Here is a 21632-nt window from a genome sequence, read left to right as displayed (position 1 = left end):
AAAGAGCATTCTGTTTGCATGGCTGCTTCTGCTGCTTCTTTAATCTTTCCTCTGCTTTTTTTTTCATTTCAACTTCATTTATTTAGTTTGACCATATTTTGGAATTTTAATGACTAACTGAGGGAACAGTTGGAAGGTATTAAGCAAAGGTTAAAAGACAAATCTTTGATTTGGAGAAGCAGGGGAGAGGAAGCAGAGAAGCGATACAAGAGGAGGATGAGAAGAGAGACGGTAAGAACTGCTGCCCATTCTCAGTGGGTCCCTGTGTGTGTTACTCATCACACAAATTTGTTAGTCAAATGGTTTTTTTTTTTTTTACAAACTTTCAAGCAAATTTCAAAACTCTGTCCCTTCCTGAATAATGCTAAACAAAGGCAAGAAAACTAGTTTGAGAAAGGAGGGAGCCCTAAAAATCACGAAATACAGATTTATATTCATGCTGTAAATTCAGATAACATGGATATAACAGCCATGACATGAGTGAATAGAAATTCTTTATCTGTATGCTGTCTTCCTCCTGCATCATGTATAGTATGAACAAAAAGACCTGAATCTTCTATTTCTCTCAACTTTTAAATAATAATAGAAATATATTCCCAAACTCTTTGCCTTGATGGCCCCTAGCTGTGTAAGCTTGTCCTCTAAGCAGGAAGTGCCATTCTGAAGGTATTATAAAAGGCTAGATCAAGACATTGCAATGTTAGAAGAATGCATGCCATAGAGAAACCATTCAAAACTGAAATTACACAGTTTATATCCATTGTATTTTTGTGCAGGAAGCGAACTCATCTGATCATGTGGTTTGTAATTCTGCCTTCTACACTAGAGTCAGATTTTTTCTTGTCATTTGAAAAAGGTGGCCTCATTTTACTTAATAATAGCCCAAGTTCATGCTGTAAAAATATTTTGAAAGAGATATTTTGGATATCTGAAGCACTTTTGGGGAAATTGCTAAAGCAGGTACAATTTTCTCCAGGCTTGTATTATTGCTTTGGAAGGTGCTCCTAAAAGTCACCACATGCACGTTCAAGGCACAATTGCTTTACATTTCCCCCAATAATTCTCCATATTTTTCTCCCAGTGAAGCAACTTGGCTTGACATACACACTTTGCATGCAAAGACAGCCAGGGGAAGCTTTTGAAGCAGATCACAAACCTGGGAAAAAAGAATGCAGCTGTTTTAATGTTTTAAAAATAGATGTTTAGGACATGCTCCTGCATGTTTCAAATTGTTTTTTTTCCGAGGAGGTTAAGGTCACTCTTATAATGTGAGATTAATGGAAAGATGAGAAATTTTTCAGTCTTCAGTCTGTGTTACTGCCTATGTAGTAGTTACACTACAAAACTAGACAAATGGCAAATCTAGACAGCATTCTAAAAAGCAGAGACATCACCCTGCCAACAAAAGTGCATATAGTCAAGGCTACGGTTTTCCCAGTTGCAATATATGGCTATGAAAGTTGGACCATAAGAAAGGCTGAGCGCCAAAGAATGGAGGCCTTTGAACTATGGTGCTGGAGAAGACTCCTGCGAGTCCCTTGGACTGCAAGGCGATCAAACCGGTCAGTCCTAGAGGAGATCAACCCTGACTGCTCTTTAGAAGGCCAGATCCTGAAGATGAAACTCAAATACTTTGGCCACCTAATAAGAAGGAAGGACTCACTGGAGAAGAGCCCGATGCTGGGAAAGATTGAGGGCAAAAAAAGAAGGGGATGGTAGAGAATGAGGTGGCTGGCTGGGGTCACTGAAGCAGTAGACATGAGCTTAAATGGACTCCAGAGGATGGTAGAGGACAGGAAGGCCTGGAGGAACGTTGTCCATGGGGTCGCAATGGGTCGGACATGACTTCGCAACTAACAACAACAAGGTAGTTACTCTGGAAAATTAGTACACTAAAAAGCTGCAAGTTAACATGACTGAAAAAGGCCCTGCAAAGTACTCAATATTTATACAAAATGCCATACCTTCTAAATGTTTCTCCTTAGTAGAAGTTGTAGGACAAGACAACCAACTCATATTAGCCACAATATACCGATTCCTTCTGTTTTGTGGACGAAACAAAACAGAAGGATTATACCACATTATGGTGAATCTGACTGTCTATTTCATTAGACATTGGACATTTCTGAATGCCACATATTCAGTGGATATTCTGCCTGGTCAATTCAATCTTGCAGGGCTGGTGTCCTATGGGTTTCTTCGAATATACAAAGTCATAAATTGGATCCTCAGAAGAATGTCTTCTCTGTAGTAGTGTTGTGGTCCCCCAGGAGCCTGTGGAGCTGGCAGTGGGGTCGGACATTGAGGAGGCTGGGGAGGAACATGGGCCAGTCCTGGAGGCTGGGGAAGGCCTGGATGAGGGCTCTGTGTTGGAGGCAGAGATGGGGCCAGGGCCATCTGGGAGTGATGTGTGGACTCCGGAGGCTGACAGCAGAGAGACAGAGGAACAGGAGAAGCCTGTTCCTAGTGCACGCATGAAAAGAGCTGCTAGAAGGCAAGAGCAGCTAAAGCAAAAAGGACGACTCGGGAGTAAAGCCAAGAGATTATTGGCCCCTCCCATAAGGCTTAAAAGACCAGCAACTCTTGGGCTCTTTGTTGGAAAACAACATTGATAGATTTGTTTCCTGTCTTGCTGCATTTATTTCTTGCCTGCGTCTTCTGCTTTTGAACTTTTGCCAAGAAAAGCCTTTGGCAGGTTGCCTAATTAGACTAAAGTTGGTGATAAGGATGAAGAATAAGATTTCCCCCCCCCTGAGATTCAGATGGCCACCACTTTGCCGCTGTTCAAAAGAATTGTAAAAGACCTGCAGGGTACACCAACTCTAGATTGAATTGGTCAGGAATCTGCATATTGTGGATTGTATGAATTAGTTTCCTGATTCTACAACCTCTACAATTCCTTGCCATTGGTTATGCCAGCTAGGGGAATGGGAAATGATGAAACACTCAGGCCTTAAGTGAGGGAGAATGAGACCCCTCCTTTATTGCACTTGCTATCTTTTCTCTCTCTCTTTATTTTAAATGTTTTACTGTAATATCTTCGTTTGGTTATTGATAGCTTCCCAGAGTTGCTCAAAGTCAGTCAGAATAAAACTTTAAAAAACGATGATGAAGAAGGAAAGAGAATCTCTATATCGATATAGCCGAAAATACCTGAGAATACCAGGTCAAACAATATTCTGATAATAAGGAGAGAAAGCTTACCTGTGGCCGTGGGTGCCCTGTAACCAAACACTGCAGAACAAGGATGTCACCTTCCCGAATTGTGTACACTCGTTCACTGATGTTATCTTCCTTTACAACACATGCCTGCCCAGCATGAATGATCTGGGCCTGGGCAGGAGCTATGGAGAAAAGCAGAAAACTTGAGAAGCAAATATCTAAGGAGTTCATGTCTATCCATTGCATCTGTGTCATATTCCAGTTGTTCTTGCAGCACCTCACTGCAGATATAAACAGTGCTATCTCAAGGCTATTCCAAAGTAAATTCCACTCTGCTCAATGAAGCTTTCCCTTAGGAAACCACAACAGGAAGGCAGCTTCAGCTACCACTAAGGTCTCTAGATCGGGTATCATAAAGGCTATGCCATTATCCAGAAAAAGAACAATGGTTAGAACTACTGTGTATGTTTGAAGCAGTGCAAATCAAATGATCACATGGTTACATTTTTATTCATTAAAAAACACATAGCATCAAAATATCAATTCCTTCTGCAGTCCAAGCCATTAATTTCCCAAGATCTACAAATACAGAGGTTACATTGCAGTTTTGAACTTGTATAATTTGGGTCAAATTATTGTTTTCAGGAGATTGATTTTGACTAGGAAATGCTCTCAGGTTGAAGAGAAGAGAGATTCTTATGCAACTTTTATCAATTCCTTGGCCATAAAGCAAAAAGCAGAACAAGCATGGAAACAAAAAGGAATCCCAAAGGTGCTTTTTCAAAAGGCAACTAGACTTCCTTTGTTTTTCCTTGAAGACATTTCACTTCTCATCCAAGAAGCTTGAGACTTTCAAGAAGAGTTTGGACTGCCATTTGTCAGAAATGGTGTAGGGTCTCCTGGTTGGGCGGGGGGTTGGACTAGATGACCTACAAGACCCCTTCCAACTCTATTAATCTGTTAAAGCTTCTTCAGTTCCGAAGAAGAAGAACTGAAGAACTGAAAAAGCTTCTTGGTTGAGAACTGAAACGTCTTCAAGGAAAAACAAAGCCCAGTTGCTTTTTGAAAAAGCACCTTTGGGACAACGATGATCTGGATGACTAAGAATCTTCATAGATATCAAACAAAAAGGAAGATACGAAAAGCTAATACATATTTTATTCATATATATTTACCTAAAATAACTTTTATTTCACATTTCCAGTGGTACAAAAGTAGAACAAAATTATCAGTAAAAAATAATTACAGTCAGGCCACTCAATTTCTTTTTTAAACAATCAGAGGTCCACCAACAAAAAAAAAATTAAATTATTGAGAGATGGACAGTATCTCTCTCTCTCTCTCTCTCTCTCTCTCTCTCTCTCTCTCTCTCTCTCTCTCTCTCTCATCTATCCATCCATCCCAAAAGAGACACAGAATCATTCAGATGGACCAGCACAAAAAGTTCAATAGCCGTTTTTTTTTTTTCCCAAAGCAAAATCAACCTTTAAACATTATGATCCTATTTAGGCAAGAGCAGGCAACATATGGGCTTTCAAAAATGCTGGACCCTTTTTTTTCTTCACAGGATGAATTAACACAAGCACCTACATTCACAATAGTTTATGATATGGATTCTCCACTGCTGGTTTAAATCAGGTATTAATAATGGTAATAACTTTGGAAGGTAGCTTTTAAAAAATATTCTCATCCACATTTAGGAATGGAAAGAATACTTCTTTTGCCCACATACCTTAATTTGTATTTTCTGAGTCAACAGGTAAACTGAAATGGAACATCCTTTAATGTTTGCAGCTCTTCACATTTTATAATATTAAAATGCATATATGATGCATTTAGTTAGGTAGAATGTAGAGAAAGAGTAACAGAACAAATTACAATGTGTATACCATTTTTGTACCAACTTCTTTATTTTCATCTAGAAGGAGGATGAAAATAAGTAATATTGTTAACATAAGAAACTGAAAAAAAATTGGAGCTAACAGATCCATCAATATTTACTTTTCCAAATTGGTATATTGGATTTAAGTTCTCATACCCCAAATGGAGGAATTGTGACAGCTGAAGCCCAAAATGTTGGGATAACTCTGAATTGGTAGGGCAAATCTATTTTCTATCTACATCTCATTCTAAATGGCCACTGGTACTGTTTGTTTTCTTAATCTAGCATTTTTGTAATAAATGAATCCAGGACTAGAACAAACATCTTAGGAGAGTCATATTCTAAATAAGAAAATAAAGCAAACATAGTCCCACATATCTAAACTGTTCGGAGATTATCAAGAAGCTTAAACTTGTTAAATAAGGTCACATTGATGTTAATAATATACAATGAGTTCAGATATTTGGATCATTTTAGATAATTGCAGTCTGGTTAGTGGAGCAGATCTCTTATAAACTAGATCAGAAGCTTCGTGAATAATATCAGGGCATCAGAATATCAAGGTAGCTTAATTCAAAGTTATAAGGGCATTGAAAAAAGTAACTTATGACCATTTTTCACACTTACAACTGTTGCAGCATCCCCACAGTCACATGAATAAAATTCAGATGCTTAGCAACTGACTCATATTTATGACAGTTGTAGTGTCCCGGGGTCATGTGATCGCTTTTTGTGTCCTTCTGACAAGCAAAGTCAATAGGAAAGCCAGATTCACTTAACAACCGTGTTACTAATTTAACAACTGCAGTGATTCACTTAACAACTGTGGCAAGAAAAGTCATAAAATGGGGCAAAATTCACTTAACAAATGTTTCGCTTACCAACATTGGGCTCAATTGTGATCGTAAGTCGAGGACTACCTGTAATTCATTCACTCAACTTATATCACACATTTGCATTCACAGAATGGTTACAATAACCATAATAACATACGTGTGAGAGAGACTGTGTATAAGATTTCAAAAAATGCTTTGGGGTGCAGATTCAATCTCAAAAAGGCACTTTAGGATACTCAAGGGTAGAAACTTAACATCTTTCTAAAACTCCTCAAAACAGCTGAATTTTCTCTGGGATTATGGGAAGCATGCGTAATACACACAATCACATATAACTCCGTTTTTACTGTGCATGTCCGCTTTTTTCCTGATTCCAACCTGTTTCTCCATAAAGGCGTTTTAATGAATACCATATTTTTCAGAGTATAAGATGCACCTTTTTACCCCCAAAAAGAGGGTGAAAATCTGGGGGCGTCTTATAGTCCAAATGTAGCCCCGCCCAGTCTCTGAAACGGAGGTTTCAGAGGCTGAAAAAAAGCCTCCAAATGGAGGTTTCAAAGGCTGAAAAAAAAAGCAAGGCACAGAGCTCACAACCAATGAACCTGTTGCTAAAGTTCACCTCTGGAAACAGCTGATTGGGGGTATTTCAGGAGGCCAATCCACCCACGAATCAGCTTTTTTCTTATTTTCCTCCCCAAAAACTAAGGTGCGTCTTATACTCCGGTGCATCTTATAGTCCGAAAAATACGATACATTGATGAGTTCACTGGGAAATATAAGACAAAACAGTGCCATACACCTCTTTTTCAATGTATTCCCTAGCTCCATATTTACATAATGAATATAATTTTGGATGAAGATCGGGTAAAGGAAACTGAAAGATGTGAGTCACAGTTCCCCAGCAGACTAGATTTATATATAAATCATATATAGGTAGTCCTCAACTTATGACCACAATTGAGTCCAACATTTCTGTTGTTAAGTGAAACACTTAAGCGAGTTTTGCTCCATTTTATGACTTTTCTTGCCACATAGTTAAGTGAATCACTGCAGTTGTTAAGTTAGTAACATAGTTGTTCAGTGAATCCGGCTTCCCCATTGACTTGGCTTGTTAGAAGGTCACCCAAGGTGATCACATGACCACATCCCACCCCCAGGACACGGCAACCATCATAAATATGAGTCGGTTCCCAAGTATCTGAATTTTGATCACGTGACCATAGGCATGCTGCAACAATCATAAGTGTAAAAATTGGTTGTAAGTCACTTTTTTAATCCCATTGTAACTTTGAACGGTCACTAAATGAACAGTTGTAAATCGAGGACTACCTGTAATCATAGGACCATGACGATTGCTGAAAGACACCATAGTGTTGTTTATTCTCATCTTTGCTCTCTGTTCCCATTGTTCTCTTACATCTCAATTAATAGCTGCAGAGTGGAAGAAGAAAGACCCTGAGTTATACCAGTTTTGTTTTTCTGCCAGGATGTTACCTCCTTTCTCCCTGGAGCAGCAGAGGGATGCTGTAGGGAAGACTTGAAAATCAGAAGGCGGCAGACAAAAGGAGATGCCTGCTTGTCCCCCATCCTTACTGTTTTTTATCCATGGCTTCCTTCCTCCTGAAGGCTTTTGATCCTCAGCTCCTGTAGTAGATCTGCAGGGAAGAGTAGGCCAATGTGGCTCAGGGGCTCCTCACGTTCTGCAGCCACTAATCAGGATAAAGAGAACAACCGCTTCAGGAAATTTTGGGATGTCAAATTCCTGTCTCATTATCACGTTCTTCTCTTCCTCCTCTTTTGTCTGGCCTTTTGATTAAATTATATCCATTCATTTTTTCTTTCATCCAAGAGTTTTATCCCACCAAGTTTCAATAATGGCCACTATATCATATTTGACTTCTTGCGTAGTGACTTCTAATTCTTCCTGTTTCCACCTGCATCTGTATAGAGATTCTGGAATTCTTGGGCCAGGTGCTTTGGATTATTCCTGCCATTATTTATGGTGTATTCTTCATAATCTTCCTAGTCTTGTACTGGCACTTTGGCATCACACTACTTTCTTGATGCTCTTTCTCCTCTTCCACGTGTTTGCAAGGTGCCTTCCAAGCATATTCTTCTTAGTTGTAGCCCATCTCATACCAGAAATCTTCACCTTAGAAAAATGATCCACTATTGACAAATTCTGCCAAGACTCACACCAACCAAGCAAAAACCACATGGATTTCAGAAAAAAAAAAAACCCTATTTAATGCTACTCTGAGCTAAAAGCATAATCTTGAAAATAATAAATTCCCAAGCAGATGTATTAATTATAGCAGAGTTTTTCTGAAATATTTATTTCCCATATTTTCCCATCTTGGCTATATTACGTCTCCTTATCTAAGCTGCACTCTTCCCCAGTTCCTTCCCACAACCTTTCCCAAATCCACCCAAATCCATCTGCACAGTTCACTTCTTACACTATTTCTCTTCCTGGGCCACATCCTTTAACAAGAAATACATTGCCTGTGACCCCACCTCTTTTACCCTCCTTCCCAGCTGTTGCAGTCTGTTCAGAACTATATCTGGGCATGTTATTTGTCTTTATTTGTTTAAACCATTTATACAGCTGTCTATCTTTCAGCCAACTCATTTCACCCACTTGGATAAATAGAAAGGCATACTGTATGTGTCAAAGAGTTTCTAGTCATCACCAGAATTGCTTTCCCTCTTTGGGGCAAAGGCCACCACCCTTCCCTTTACACAATCCAAATCGCCTTCCCTAAGTCTCGCAGCAACTGCTCATCATATATCTTTTATGGCCTTCCCACTGTTCCTTAAAAAAAATACTTAGTAGATTCTTCATAGACAGACATCTGAAAGTATGGACCCAATTTTTGTTCAGGTGATAGAATGATGATATGGGCACATTAACGGCTCTTCAGCTTTGAAACGGAGATGAGCACCGCCCCCTAGAGTCGGGAACGACTAGCACATATGTGCAAGGGGAACCTTTACTTTTACCTTTTAATGTAATAAAAGTGCATAGCAATTCTTTTGCCTCCTTCTCTCCCTCTTTCCCTTTTTTCAACTGGTAATTTATTGTTGTCTATTTCCACAAGCATTATCCAAACAATTATGGATTAATAGATTCTTAGAATGCCTTCACAACAAATGCACAGGAGTTCATCTCAGATCCTCCTTGCCTTGCCTTCAACATCTGCAGACCTCCTGCTGTTTTGCTCATAAGAACCTCAGCTGTCATTAACAAATAAATACACCCAAGGCACAGCACAAAGCTCTGTAGGCAGAGCAGAGCAGATGGGAGGCCTGCCCTTCCCAGGTGGACAAGGGATTAATGTTTATTAAGCATGCCAGTATTAGGAGGATAAAACATTTATATAAACCTTAAAAAGGGGATTTAGAGCTTGTGCAAGGAAGATTGTAAGAAAAAGGAATAAGGACACAGGAGAATAAACACCTTTGCAACAACATCCAAGCTTTACCCTCAGTTTCATGAGTGCATTACTAAATAAATAGCTGCCTGTGAGCACGCTGTTGAAGCATACAAGCTCACTATCACCAGTGGGGAAAGCGCATCATGCAGCACATAATTTAACCGATGAAATTAACTACAACAGAATATATTGATAGTCAATAATTTGGACAGCTTTAAAAAGGATAAAATCATGGAGGACAGGGCTGAATAAGGGCTATCCATGTTCCAAAGGTGCAACCATGACCTGGATGACTGAGAATTTCCATAGACAAGGGCTAGCAATCTTGGAGGCCCAAGTGTTCCATTAAGGCTGGGGTGGGTGGGTATTATGCTGACAAGGGGGTTGGAGAGGGGTATGTCTCTATCTCGTATTCTCAAGCATCCCAGGGGCATCTAGTTGAGCACTATATGAAACAAAATGCTGGAGTAAAATGGGTTATGTCTGAGTCAACAAGGTTGACAAGGTTTTTCATTTTCCAGCCAAGAACATTCAAACAATTTATGTGGAGGGCTATTTATGTGCAACAATTTATGACATGAATCTGGTATTTTTCAATATTTATTAAATGTTAAGGTATGAGTGGATTCTGTCATGCCAAGCCCTGTTTTATGAATACTACACAACCTACTCACAAGTACATGTCACCAAGTAAAGTATAGTTTAGGTGATCCATACTTGCAAATTATTAATATACCACTTGATCGTATCTTTTTCAATTTTGAGATGTATGCTTGTTTTGGCAAAATGAATCCATCTGTATCCAGATTGGTATAATATGAATGAAAAATGCAATATTGCTAGTGTCCCTGGAATAGTGAATTTTTACATCTCTTAGTTGCTAGTTAATTTAACAGTTGTGGAAAAAGCATTTGCCTGCTAAATTTGTCACAACTGCTGTTTTCATTGGGATTCCTGCACAGAAAGAATAATGTTCCCATAACCAGCCAATTTTTCTCTTGATTCATTCAGCCCTAATTTTGAAAATATAATCCTTGCCTGTATCTTCATACTAGAGCTTGGTGGCGCAGCAGACTAATAGCCTGTTATTAACATTCAGCTGCCTGCAATTACTTCAAGTTCGAATCTCCCCAGGCTCAAGGTTGACTCAGCCTTCCATCCTTTCTAAGGTAGGTAAATTGAGGACCCAGTTTGTGGGGGCAATAAGCTGACTTTGTATAAATATACAAAAGAATGAAGGCTATTGCTTAACACATTGTGAGTCTCCGGAGAAGGGCGGCATATAAATCAAATTAAAAAAACAACAACAAAAAACTAAGTCTTCCAAGCCAATTTGTGGAACCGTGCCACCTAAAAGTATCCTGAGATGATTTTTTTTCCATCTTTAAGATAAGTTATTTTTGGGTAGACAGACTACTCTGTAGACTTTCCTGACTCATGACAACAAAATGTTAATATACATTGCTAATCCATGTATAATATGCCATATGCTAAATAAATAAATAAATAATTTTTCCTCAGGCAAATAGTATTTTCAATGGTTTAGTTATTATTGTTGTTTGCATACCAGTGGATAAGGACTAACTTTCACCCCCCCCCAAAAAAAATCACTGAAAGCTGGTTGGTGTCACTCTACCTACCTCTGACTTACTGACTATATTAGCAGAAAGCCTTTGGGCTAACTCCCCTTCCTTCGTGTTTAATTAGTAAGTGAATTTCAATAAGTGAATTTCCTGAATTCGGGTTTTGCCTAAAAATCTAAGCCTCATTACTTATCCTGTTTTTCTCAGACTTTTTATGACATGCCTCCAATCCTCTCAGTCTTACTTCACCAAATCTCCTTAGCCTCCTAGAAGAAGTTAAGCTCTTGTTAAGTTGCTCTAATGTCTCTGGGAGCAATTTGATGCTGAGAGCTCAATTTTTTTTTCTCTCCTTGTGAAAACAGGAGCCTGCTGCTCAAGTTAACTTCTAGCTGCTTACTGATCTTGCTTAGTTTGTTTGTTTTGTTACTCCTATTGCTGTGCCTCCTATTCAAATCTGTGTTTCAATTGTGTCCGTTTGTTCCACTAAAGAGTTCATTAAGGGAAATGGGAGAGATCTGAGAAAATCCCCTTTCTTCCTTTTGCAACTCCCCTGTACCAGCTACTATGTTATTCCAAAGAGCCTTACTAATCCTTTGGAGCTGGCTGTAGGGCAGCATAGAGAGAAGAGGAAATTACCTCTCCTGCTCTGGAGAATCTCCTTCAGATCAAAGCATTTTCTGTCACCAGAGGGCACACAACTGAGTCCAATCCCTTGATGCTTTGTTCCTCCTCTGATGTATAGTCAGAGTAACTCAGTTTCTCAAACAGAACAATCCTATTATTACTATTACGATTGTAGTATTTATACAGCACCTACAGGTTTCTAAGCACTGTAAGAAGTTAGCACCCACCCCCCTCCTAGAAGAATGAAATATTCTAGGAAATATTAAAGAGGCAGAATATTATATTTCCCTGGATGAGAAAAGGAGAAACGTGTTTTTAAAGACAAAGCAGCTCCCAGCAGCTCCATGCCCCCCCCCTTCAGCTCCAGGGTGATGGGATTAAGACATGGCCCTCCGTGTCAGCGTTCTAGAAAGCCCCACTCCAATTAAAAACTCTGAGGCTAGCATTTCTCAAAGTTCCATTTATTAGAGTAGGTATACTGGCACATCTGGGAAAACCCAAATCTGAGAGTTCCGGGTTTTCCCTTAGTAAATTAAAACCCCAAATCCAGCCCCTGCACCCATCGGTCTGTCACATGGCCCAATCATCATCTGTCCCACCTTAAGCCATCCCTGCAACCACTCCTCCTCTAGATGCATAAACACCATGGCCTTGACCGAAGGGAAGAATGCTATTATGTCTAACTACAATCACTCTTCTAAATCTCCCCCTCCTACTTTCCCAAGCACAAGGAGTTGGCAGCTTGGAAGCTTCTGGTACTAATATGGCTTCCAAAGCTGACACTCAGGACATGATAAGATTAGCCCTCTACCCATCTCACCACATGGCACTTGGGAAGATTGCATCACCTAGCAAGACTCAACCAAGCTTGGTTCACAGACAGCCTACAAAGTTAGCTAAGACCCCCACCCCCTGGGAGTCTGACAGCCATTTCTTGTACAGGAACAGGAAACTCTACGGTGGGGCCCAAGAGAGGGTAGAAATATATCTCTCTGTGTGTCTCCCATGTGCTTTTTGCCCAGGACCTCAAAACCATGTGGTCCTGTCCACCATTAAAAACAGCCACCAAGTTTCCAGTGTCTTTCTCCCAACTTGAAGCTGGACCCAGATGGACATTTCTTCCAACAGCACAATATGGATATTAAAAGAGGAAGAGCATATCTCTGTAGTTGTGTGTTGCCTTATAAAGCTACTGTGTACATTGGGAAAAATTCCTAAAATTACATATGAGGATATACCATAACAAGAGTCATATATGTTCTTAAAGCACCACAGTCAAAAGGAAAACAATTATTATTAAAAAATGCAGCAATAACAGCTGCTTTCAGAAGATCTCCACAAACCCTATCAACAATTATTTCAATTATAGTGTACCCTGACAACGCTCTGCACATTACCCAAGCTAAATAAAAATGCAAGACACAGCTAAACACAATAATCACATAGAGATTGATCTAATTGTGTAAACACACTCAGTCAAATTATTCATATTTAATATAATAGTTTGTATACAAAGCATTATTTTCATGAAGTTACATCCACACAGAGAGCAAGCAAATCCCTCTTATTTCTTAATTTTTGCTTTGGGACATGAGTTCAGGCAAACTCTTTATGTTGAGAAGGGAGTTTCCTGGCTTAGGTATCTAAATCCTGGACATATTTACAAGCATCAACTGCTATATTTATAGATGTCTATATTATGCTCATTCATCCTGGAGAAGTCTATGTGATTGCTAGGAGTCAAAACCAACTTGATGGCTGCATATAATGAATCCGCACTGCTCTTACATGGCTTCTCTCCTGGTTTGTAGAGTAATTAATTATATTTTATTTCCCCATTGCATCAGGGCAAGTAACTGGCTACAGTGGGCCAGATGACATTAGTAGACATCTCCCGTCTCCAAGATTATCAATCATCTGATAGGAAATTATAATGCCCTGTCTCCTCCTGATTGGACAAAGGCTGAGAATGGTGTTGGTTCAGGATTTAAAACATTATAATTAGGACCTTTACTTAAATCCAGTAATGATTTTTTAGCCAGTGCAAGTGAAACAAAAGACAGAAAGAACACATGAAATTCCTGTGTGTACTTTGGTGGGGTATCTGGAAGAAGGAATTTTAGTATAGATTAGGGCATGGCTAGTCTAGTGAAGAGAAGGGCCAGAAGTGACATGATAGCAGTGTTCCAATATTTGAGGGGCTGTCACAGAGAGGAGAGGGACAACCTATTTTCCAAAGCACCCAAAGGCCAGACAAGGAACAATGGATGGAAACTGATCAAGGAGAGAGGTTCAACCTAGAAATAAGGAGAATTTTTCTGACAGTGAGAACAATCAGCCAATGGAACAGCTTGCCTTCAGAAGTTGTGGATGCTTCATCACTGAAGGCTTTTAAGAAGAGACTGGATAGCCACTTGTCAGAAATGGTATAGGGTGTCCTGCTTGAGCAGGGGTTTGGACTAGATGACCTACAAGGTCCCTTCCAACTCTGTTATTCTGTATATATGTGGCCAACTTTTGAACCTGAATAGAAAACAAGGACAGAATAGAAAAGGCCACCTTCTATTGGTGGTGTCTTCACAAAAAATGAAGACAAATGAAACAGATTCTTGTGGCCTGCGCTGCTTTAAAATGTCCCTACATGAAAATATATAGTCCCAAGATTGGACTAAGTGGCTACACTTTATCTAATGAAACAGGATGGAGATTGATCAGACTACGTGAAGGAGCTGATAGACTAAACCACTCTATAAGGAAGACAAACAAACAAACAAAAAGGAATTATCCCAGCAAATGAGGGCAAATGAGAGAGATACCTTTTTAGACACTAAAACTTAGAAACAAATGTCTGGTTTTTACACACACACACACACACACACACACACACACACACACACACACACAGTTTACATGAGGGGAAAAAAGAGCAACAAGAAACAGTAGATCATTGAACAATGGAGGGGATATGGCTGCACCCTGCAAGAAGTCAAACAGAAGTAATTGCTAACTCATAACTATGAGGAATTAAAGTGAATATGAATTGACTGGACCTATCATTCCAAGAAGTGCTTGTTTGCCAGAAGCAAGGATTAGAGATGTGATAGAACAACATCCAAATCCATTAGCAATTATTTTGTCTTGCTAATTTATTTAGGGACAAATGATACTATAATGAATAGATACCATCTCATCATGGACATGGAACATCTTCTGAGAAGGGCAACAAGGACAAACAAGGACAATGAGGATTTCTGAAGAGAGATTAAATGAATATTTCAAGTTTAACCTTGAGAAAAAAGTTTGAGCTATAATGTGATAACACTCTTATCTCTTCAAATTCCTGAAAGGATATCACACAGAAGTTCAAGAAGTGTTATTTTTCTAGAGGGCAGGACGAAAAAATAATGGATTTGGGAGGGAAGAGGGTGCTGATGAGCCAACAGAACAATTTACTAGTTTTATCTTTTACTGTTATTTTTTAAAAACAATTTTTAATCATACTCTATTTTGTTTTACTCCCATCACTCAACTTTAACTATTCCTCCTGTCCCCATGACGACTAGGCAGTCACCCTGAGCCATCTAATCTAATGGATTAGGACATTAGAGAAACTTTCTTAGTAACTAAGAGCAATTTGACACTCAAATACACTACACAAGTAATTGGGGGGTGCTCTCCTTAGCTGGATACACTTAAGTAGTGGCTTGACAGACAGCTTTAAAGGATGCTTTCGTTTGGATTCCTGCACAGGGAGAAATGGGACCCAAAACATCATACCCAATGTTTTGGGTATGATGTTACCCAAAACATTGGCAAGGTATAGGCAGAACAGCCATATCTAGGTAGCAAACATTTTATCATCTTTTGGAGCAGCTTATGTTTCTGACTTTCAAAAGGGGAAGGAAGGAAGGAAGGAAGGAAGGAAGGAAGGAAGGAAGGAAGGAAGGAAGGAAGGAAGGAAGGAAGGAAGGTTAAAAAATTCTGTTAAGAAAGACCCGTATTACAATTAAGTAGAGGTGCAGCTTTTAAAGGGCAATAAAAGCTTTTATTGTTTCAACTATCCCAGCACGTCTCAGCTTTCCTGGAAACTCAGCATCTCTTGGATATGTTTGGCCTTTACATGTACTTGACCTCTGCAGCGAGCTTTCTAATGAGCCCTTTGCTTGATGTATATACATTAAAATAAAAGGAAACTGAAAGGTATAAAATACCTTTATGCCCAAGGCAGTGTACTCCACATTCCCATTATTACCATAATATATGATGTTTATAGAATTTCTGCTACTGAAAGGAACAGGCACGTTTATAAAAAGCAGCAATGGGGAAAGAAGTTGTTTTTCACCAGTATTAAAACCAACACTTTATTGTAAGCTATAATTAAGATTATTTAATTCAACATAATGTCGAAACTACATGCAACAGTGTGTAACTAATCAGGAAAATGTCTGCCTTTAAAAAAAAGGGGAGGGAGGGCGGAGATTCGGGTTTAAGAGTTAAGGAAGGAATTGGCACAAAACAGTACAAATCGTTTGGCTGTTGTGACAAGAGTCCAGCTTAAGAAAGCTACCTGTTTCCCACTTCATTGTGGGTTTAAAAGTCAAGCATCTGAGCTAGCAAATCCTTAAACCACTACTGAAGACAAGTATTTACAACTACATACAACAGAAAAGAATTAGTGGTCAGCATGCACCTGAATTGCAGTTCCCAGTAAAACTAGGCACAAGGGGCAACAGGGAGAGATACTGCAAATTGCAGTTCATAAACATTTAAAGCACTCTTATATTCTTGCTGCTATGCTAGTATGCTAGTAACAGCCAGTGAGCAAATTCTCCAGTGAAATTCCTTATTGTTACCTTTAAATCCTGCTTTTTATTCAGAAACTGAAGGTGGCGTGTGTACCAGTCCCTCCTGCATTTTTGTTCACCTGTTAACAAAGAGGGGTTGAGAAAGAATGACCGGCCCAAGGTCATCCAGTGAGCTTCAGGGATGGGATGGAACAGAACCAGTATCTCCCACTCAGAGATCATAAAAGAAATTTTAAATCTTTTTTCTCAGTGTGTTTTGTTTTTTTATGACTAAGACTTTAACACATATACTGTTCTGCCCCAGCTCCAGATTCCCAAGGATTGTGACGCACACCACCGGTCCTTATCAAAGTTATAATGTATCAAGAATAAACAAAGTCCGGCAAAAGTTGACAATCAGCTCAGAAAACAAGATACGATAAGACACTCATTCTCCAATATGCTCTGTAATAATTACACGTTGTTTCCAGCAAGAAATTACTAACTGTGTGCGACTTAAATAGGCTAAGGAAGTGGCAAATTATCCTCAAACCTTACTCTGGAGGAGACCTCCTCCTCCTGAGTAGCCACTCCTGCCTTTTGGCAGTCCTGCGTGCTCGAGCATTGAGGAGGGGCTCCTCCCCTTCGCTCTCTCCACTTGAAGGAGCCTCTGGAGGTCCTGAAGGCCTTGGCTGAGTCTCTGCCTCTGGCACCACATCCTCTTCAGCCTCCTCACTGTCCGACGGTGGCGGCGGTGGGGGTGGCGTGACCCCACACCAGCCTCCTCGTCATCGGGATCAGCCACGATCTGCGCAGGCGGGCCACAACATATACTGAGCATCAACTATATAACTCTTGCAATTTCTCTGTCCACTTACTGTGACTTATTGAAGTTATATCTGATTTTTTTAAATTTGTCCTTGTTTTTTTTTATTCTTGTATATCTTTTAAAAATAGATGATAGAAAGATAGATAGATAGATAGATAGATAGATAGATAGATAGATAGATAGATAGATAGATGGATGGGCAGGTGGGTGGGTGAGCTGGCAGGCAGGCAGGCAGGCAGAACTGTGTATAGACAAAAGAAATATCAAAAGACCTCTAGATAGGTGGGCACCGAATAGAAAACACATCACAGTACAAGCTGGTTGATTGTGGCATGTTGGGTGTTTGTGAATGAAAAAGGGGGTATGGATAGCCTCCTCCCAGTTTTGCTTCCCAGCTACCAGCACATTGAAGATGTGCTGAAGATAAATTCAGTACTGAATTTATTTACATGGAAAGCACGTGCTACAGATTCCACTTACTGTTTCTAGAGCAGATGTTACTCTTACGTGTAACTTGAACTAGCATGTTCATCCTTTTGCAACCTAACCAGCAGCTGTTTCATCCTGTATGTCAATATTTATCAGTGACCTGTGAATTGATTTCTGATACTTTGGGTGTTAATCTCAGTGCAATTCAATCTCCAGTAAAATGTGTTTGCAAAGGGAAAAAATAAAAACAAGAATCAGTGACTAAAGAACAAATGATACCCAACAATAATCCTAGACTCAACGTACACATGACATGTGCTGTATTTTAATGTCCAGTGCAGCAGGAAGGGACATGGACTAAAATAGATAGGAACCATGGTAGAGAAAAAGGGATGATTTGGACTTGATTGTGGCATCTGGTCAAGATATGGAACATCCTTAAATCTCAGAACAACTAATTGCTTTCCTGCAAATCTTATAAACAGGACAGGAAACCACAGACCAGGCAGAACATGATAAAACAGACTGGCTCTTGGTCACCAAAAGAATGAGGTAAGGGTCTATAATTTCTCTTTATTTATTCAACCTACCTGCTGAATATATATTGAAGCAGGCTGAATTGGAAGCAAATGAGCTTGTGCTAAAATTGGAGGAAGAAACATCAATATCTTGCTCTGTTGATGGTATTACTCTGCTAGCTGAAAATGTAAGTGATCTGGAAGCTTTATAATGAAAGTCAAAGAGCATAATGGGGGAAAATGGGACTAAATTTAAATATAAAGAAGATCCAACTAATGATAACAGTAAGCAGTCTTAGAACTGACAATACAAGTATTAAAGGGGTGAATAGCTTCAACCTTTTAGGATTGACTACCAACAGTAAAGAAACCAGCAGTCAAAAAGTATATCCCAGATTAGCACTTCGTAACAATGAAGGCTCCTTCCTTCAAGGTCGATTCCAATCAGCGATGACCCAGGAGGAGAGAGCCCACCCTTGACATATGTGGGCTACCATAGAACCTGTTGCTCTCTCTTCTCCTCTTTAACATTTACATGAGGCTGTTGGGTGAGCTCATCATCGCCATTGGTTGAGGCAACATTAGTATGCTGATGATATCCAATTATATATCTCTACCCCTGGAGAACTAAGCATTGCCATGAATGTCTTATCCTGATGTTTGGAAGATGTCAGAGTCTGGATGGGGAACAGCAGGATTCAGCTATTTCAAGACTGAGTAGCTCTGGATTTTATGGCCTGAGTAGCCACTGAGGATAATGATTCAAGTTCTGAGGACTGCCTAAAAATTGCAGTTGTTACAAATGCAGTGGTCAGGATGTAAGTGGATAAAAGCTCCTATTATACTAGCTTAGCAACTTGCTGGTCATTGCATTGGTTAACTATACATTTCCAAGTCTAATTCAAAATGTACATTTTGACCTATAAAACACTAAATGGTTGGTTCCAGAATACATTAGGACAATTTCTTCCAGGTGGAATTTGCCTAGCATACCAGGTTGACTCAGCCTTCCATCCTTCTGAGGTGGGCAAAATGAGGAGCCAGATTGCTGACTCTGTAAACCACCTAGAGAGGTATATAAGTCTAAGTGCTATTGCTATACCAGGGCAAGCAAGGTTGCCTATGAATCTGAACCTATGAGATCAAAGGGACATGGACCCAAATACAATCCTTCTCTCTAATGGTCCATTTGCTAAGGAACACCCTGTCACTGAGGTGCACCTTTTCAAAGAGCCATGAAAATGATTTATTTCAGCAGGTTGATCTTTAGCATTCTGGATACGATTGTAGGGCTTTTGGATTGCCATTTTTATTGAGCCCATGTCTCACGTATATATTTTCCTTTTATAATAAATCACCCAGAGTCTTGTGTAACAGAGAGTACATAAATCCATATAAATAAATAAAATAAAAACTACAGTTGCCAATAAAAATAAAAATTCAGGAATGTACAAACAGTAAAAAATACCCAGGGAGCTTGCAACAAATGACAAGTAATTATTTGAAAACAAAAATTGAAAGCAAAAATCTTGGAAAATCTCTGGGTATTTTCTCGTAGAATTGGGTGCCCGTGCTGAAAGTCCCTCTTTTAAATCAGCTGCTTCTCTTCATGCGGTGGACACAACTAGAAGAGAGTCTCACATAACGATCTTGGGGTCATGGTTTATAAATAAGGAAAGATAATTTAGTCACAAGCTTATTTACACTTTCCATGGTTCAAAAGAAAGGTTCAGAGACAGGCAGGGAGCAAATTCAGACAAGTACAGTAATCAGGCACATCTTATGCATGCACTGCAGCCACATATATGAAAGGCCAGGTGCCTCCTTTTTCAGCTTATTTGTCCCTACTGAGAGGCTGCTGGAGTTCACTTTAGTGGAGACCCATTGCAGCAGACAAAAACCTGGTGAAGGAAATCTATAATTCCTACTGCCAGCTGAATTCTTTTGCGGATGTATGTCACCCTTGCAGCCTTAAGTTTTATTTTGCAAACTTGGAGTCTGATAAAACCCGAAGGATTAAAACCTACAAAAGAGTTTCGACTGTGTCGAGCATGGATTCTACTGCCAAGATTTATATTTTTATCTGAAAGTACAAACAGAAAGGAGAGTTGTACATCACTCATACCTCCTCTGCCAACACTGGAGCAGTAACCTGCAAGTCGTGTCTGATAGTCACATCTGAGAGACAGCACTTGTTTACCTTATTCAATCCCACTGGAATAGCACTAAAGAGAAATTCAGAGACTCTGCCAAAAATATCTGGCAATCAGATGTAAACATTAAGAGCTGCTGCTTTTTCAATATTCAGGTTCTTCTGATTTGAAAAGGAACAAATGCTCAGGCCAGAACTTAAATCATGAGGAAACAGTAACAAAATGACAGAGAAAAATAATTCTGACTCATCTATGTCTGAGGTGCTTTATGCCAAGTAGATGAATTATTTGCATCTTCTTTCTTCCTACTTCCTAATTTGTGAAAGAAGAAGTGCAAATGCCATGCAGGCAGGAGACAAAAAAGAAAAGGCATCCCTTGTGAGCTTTCTAAGAAATTTGGCTGGGAACAAGATGTTAGGCTCAACAGAAATCATGGCGTATAAGACTATCTAGGAATCAGTCACTTATGCCAGTCACAAAAATGCGAGGATACACTGGAGTTATGCTATGCAAGGCAGTAAAAAACCTTAAGCAGTTTCTTTTCTTCCCCAGTCCATATTTCATAAATGTCTGGCAGTGGTGGGTTTCAAATTTTTTTACTACCAGTTATGTGGGCGTGGCTTGGTGGGCATGGCATGGCTTGGTGGGCATGGCAGAGGAAGGATACTGTAAAATCTCTTTTATACAAAGCTGACTTTGTATAAAAAAGAACACCGCTGGGGGGGCAAAAGCCCTACTAAGCAGGTATATTCAAAAGTATGAAGGCTATTGCTTAACGCATTGTAAGCCACCCTGAGTCTCTGGAGAAGGGCGGCATATAAATCGAACCAATAAATAAATAAATAAATAAATCTCCATTCCCACCCCAATCCAGGGGAAGATTACTGCAAAATCCCCATTTCTTCCAGTTCAGCTGGGACTTGGGAGACAGAGAATAGATGAGGGCGGAGCCAGTCAGAATTTTTACTACCGGTTCTCTGAACTACTCAAAATTTCCACTATTGGTTCTCCAGAATTGGTCAGAACCTGCTGAAACCCACCTCTGATGTCTGGGCAGTTTTGCACCATTGCACCATATCAGGGAATGCTAAGTAGAAACCTTTTCTCTTATTTTCATCATACTGTTTTGTCTATTTCATCTAATGTTCCACGGAGAAGTGTACTATTCACTCACATGATGGATTTGAGAGCAAGCATGGGGGAAGAGTATTTGTTCATTCGCAGAATTTCTACATTGACTTCCATGCAGTTGCACCATTATAATTTCTCTCTTCATTTTTAAACATATTAACACCAGACAAACAAACCAACGCAACATGAGACTGGGGGTGGGATGAATCTTCTTGGTGCCAACAGACAACATCTGGTAGGACAATGTTTTCTGGTAGGACAATC

At 39.6% G+C, this 21632-nt stretch overlaps 1 protein-coding gene across 1 annotated transcript in view; it reads right to left on the bottom strand.

The window, feature by feature from the left end:
- Positions 1-21632, bottom strand: part of MDGA1 (MAM domain containing glycosylphosphatidylinositol anchor 1) — a 307118-nt gene that overhangs the window by 198435 nt on the left and 87051 nt on the right. Inside the window, exon 2 of the mRNA XM_070949906.1 lies at positions 3205-3344. Within this exon, the coding sequence (XP_070806007.1) occupies positions 3205-3344 (140 nt within the window). The remainder of the gene's footprint in view (positions 1-3204; positions 3345-21632) is intronic.

The sequence above is a fragment of the Pituophis catenifer genome, unplaced genomic scaffold, assembly GCF_029215685.1.
Source record: "Pituophis catenifer annectens isolate HBS135680 unplaced genomic scaffold, rPitCat1.0.hap2 SCAF_1, whole genome shotgun sequence".
NCBI lineage: Eukaryota > Metazoa > Chordata > Lepidosauria > Squamata > Colubridae > Pituophis > Pituophis catenifer.
This window is presented reverse-complemented; position numbering and strand designations above follow the sequence as displayed.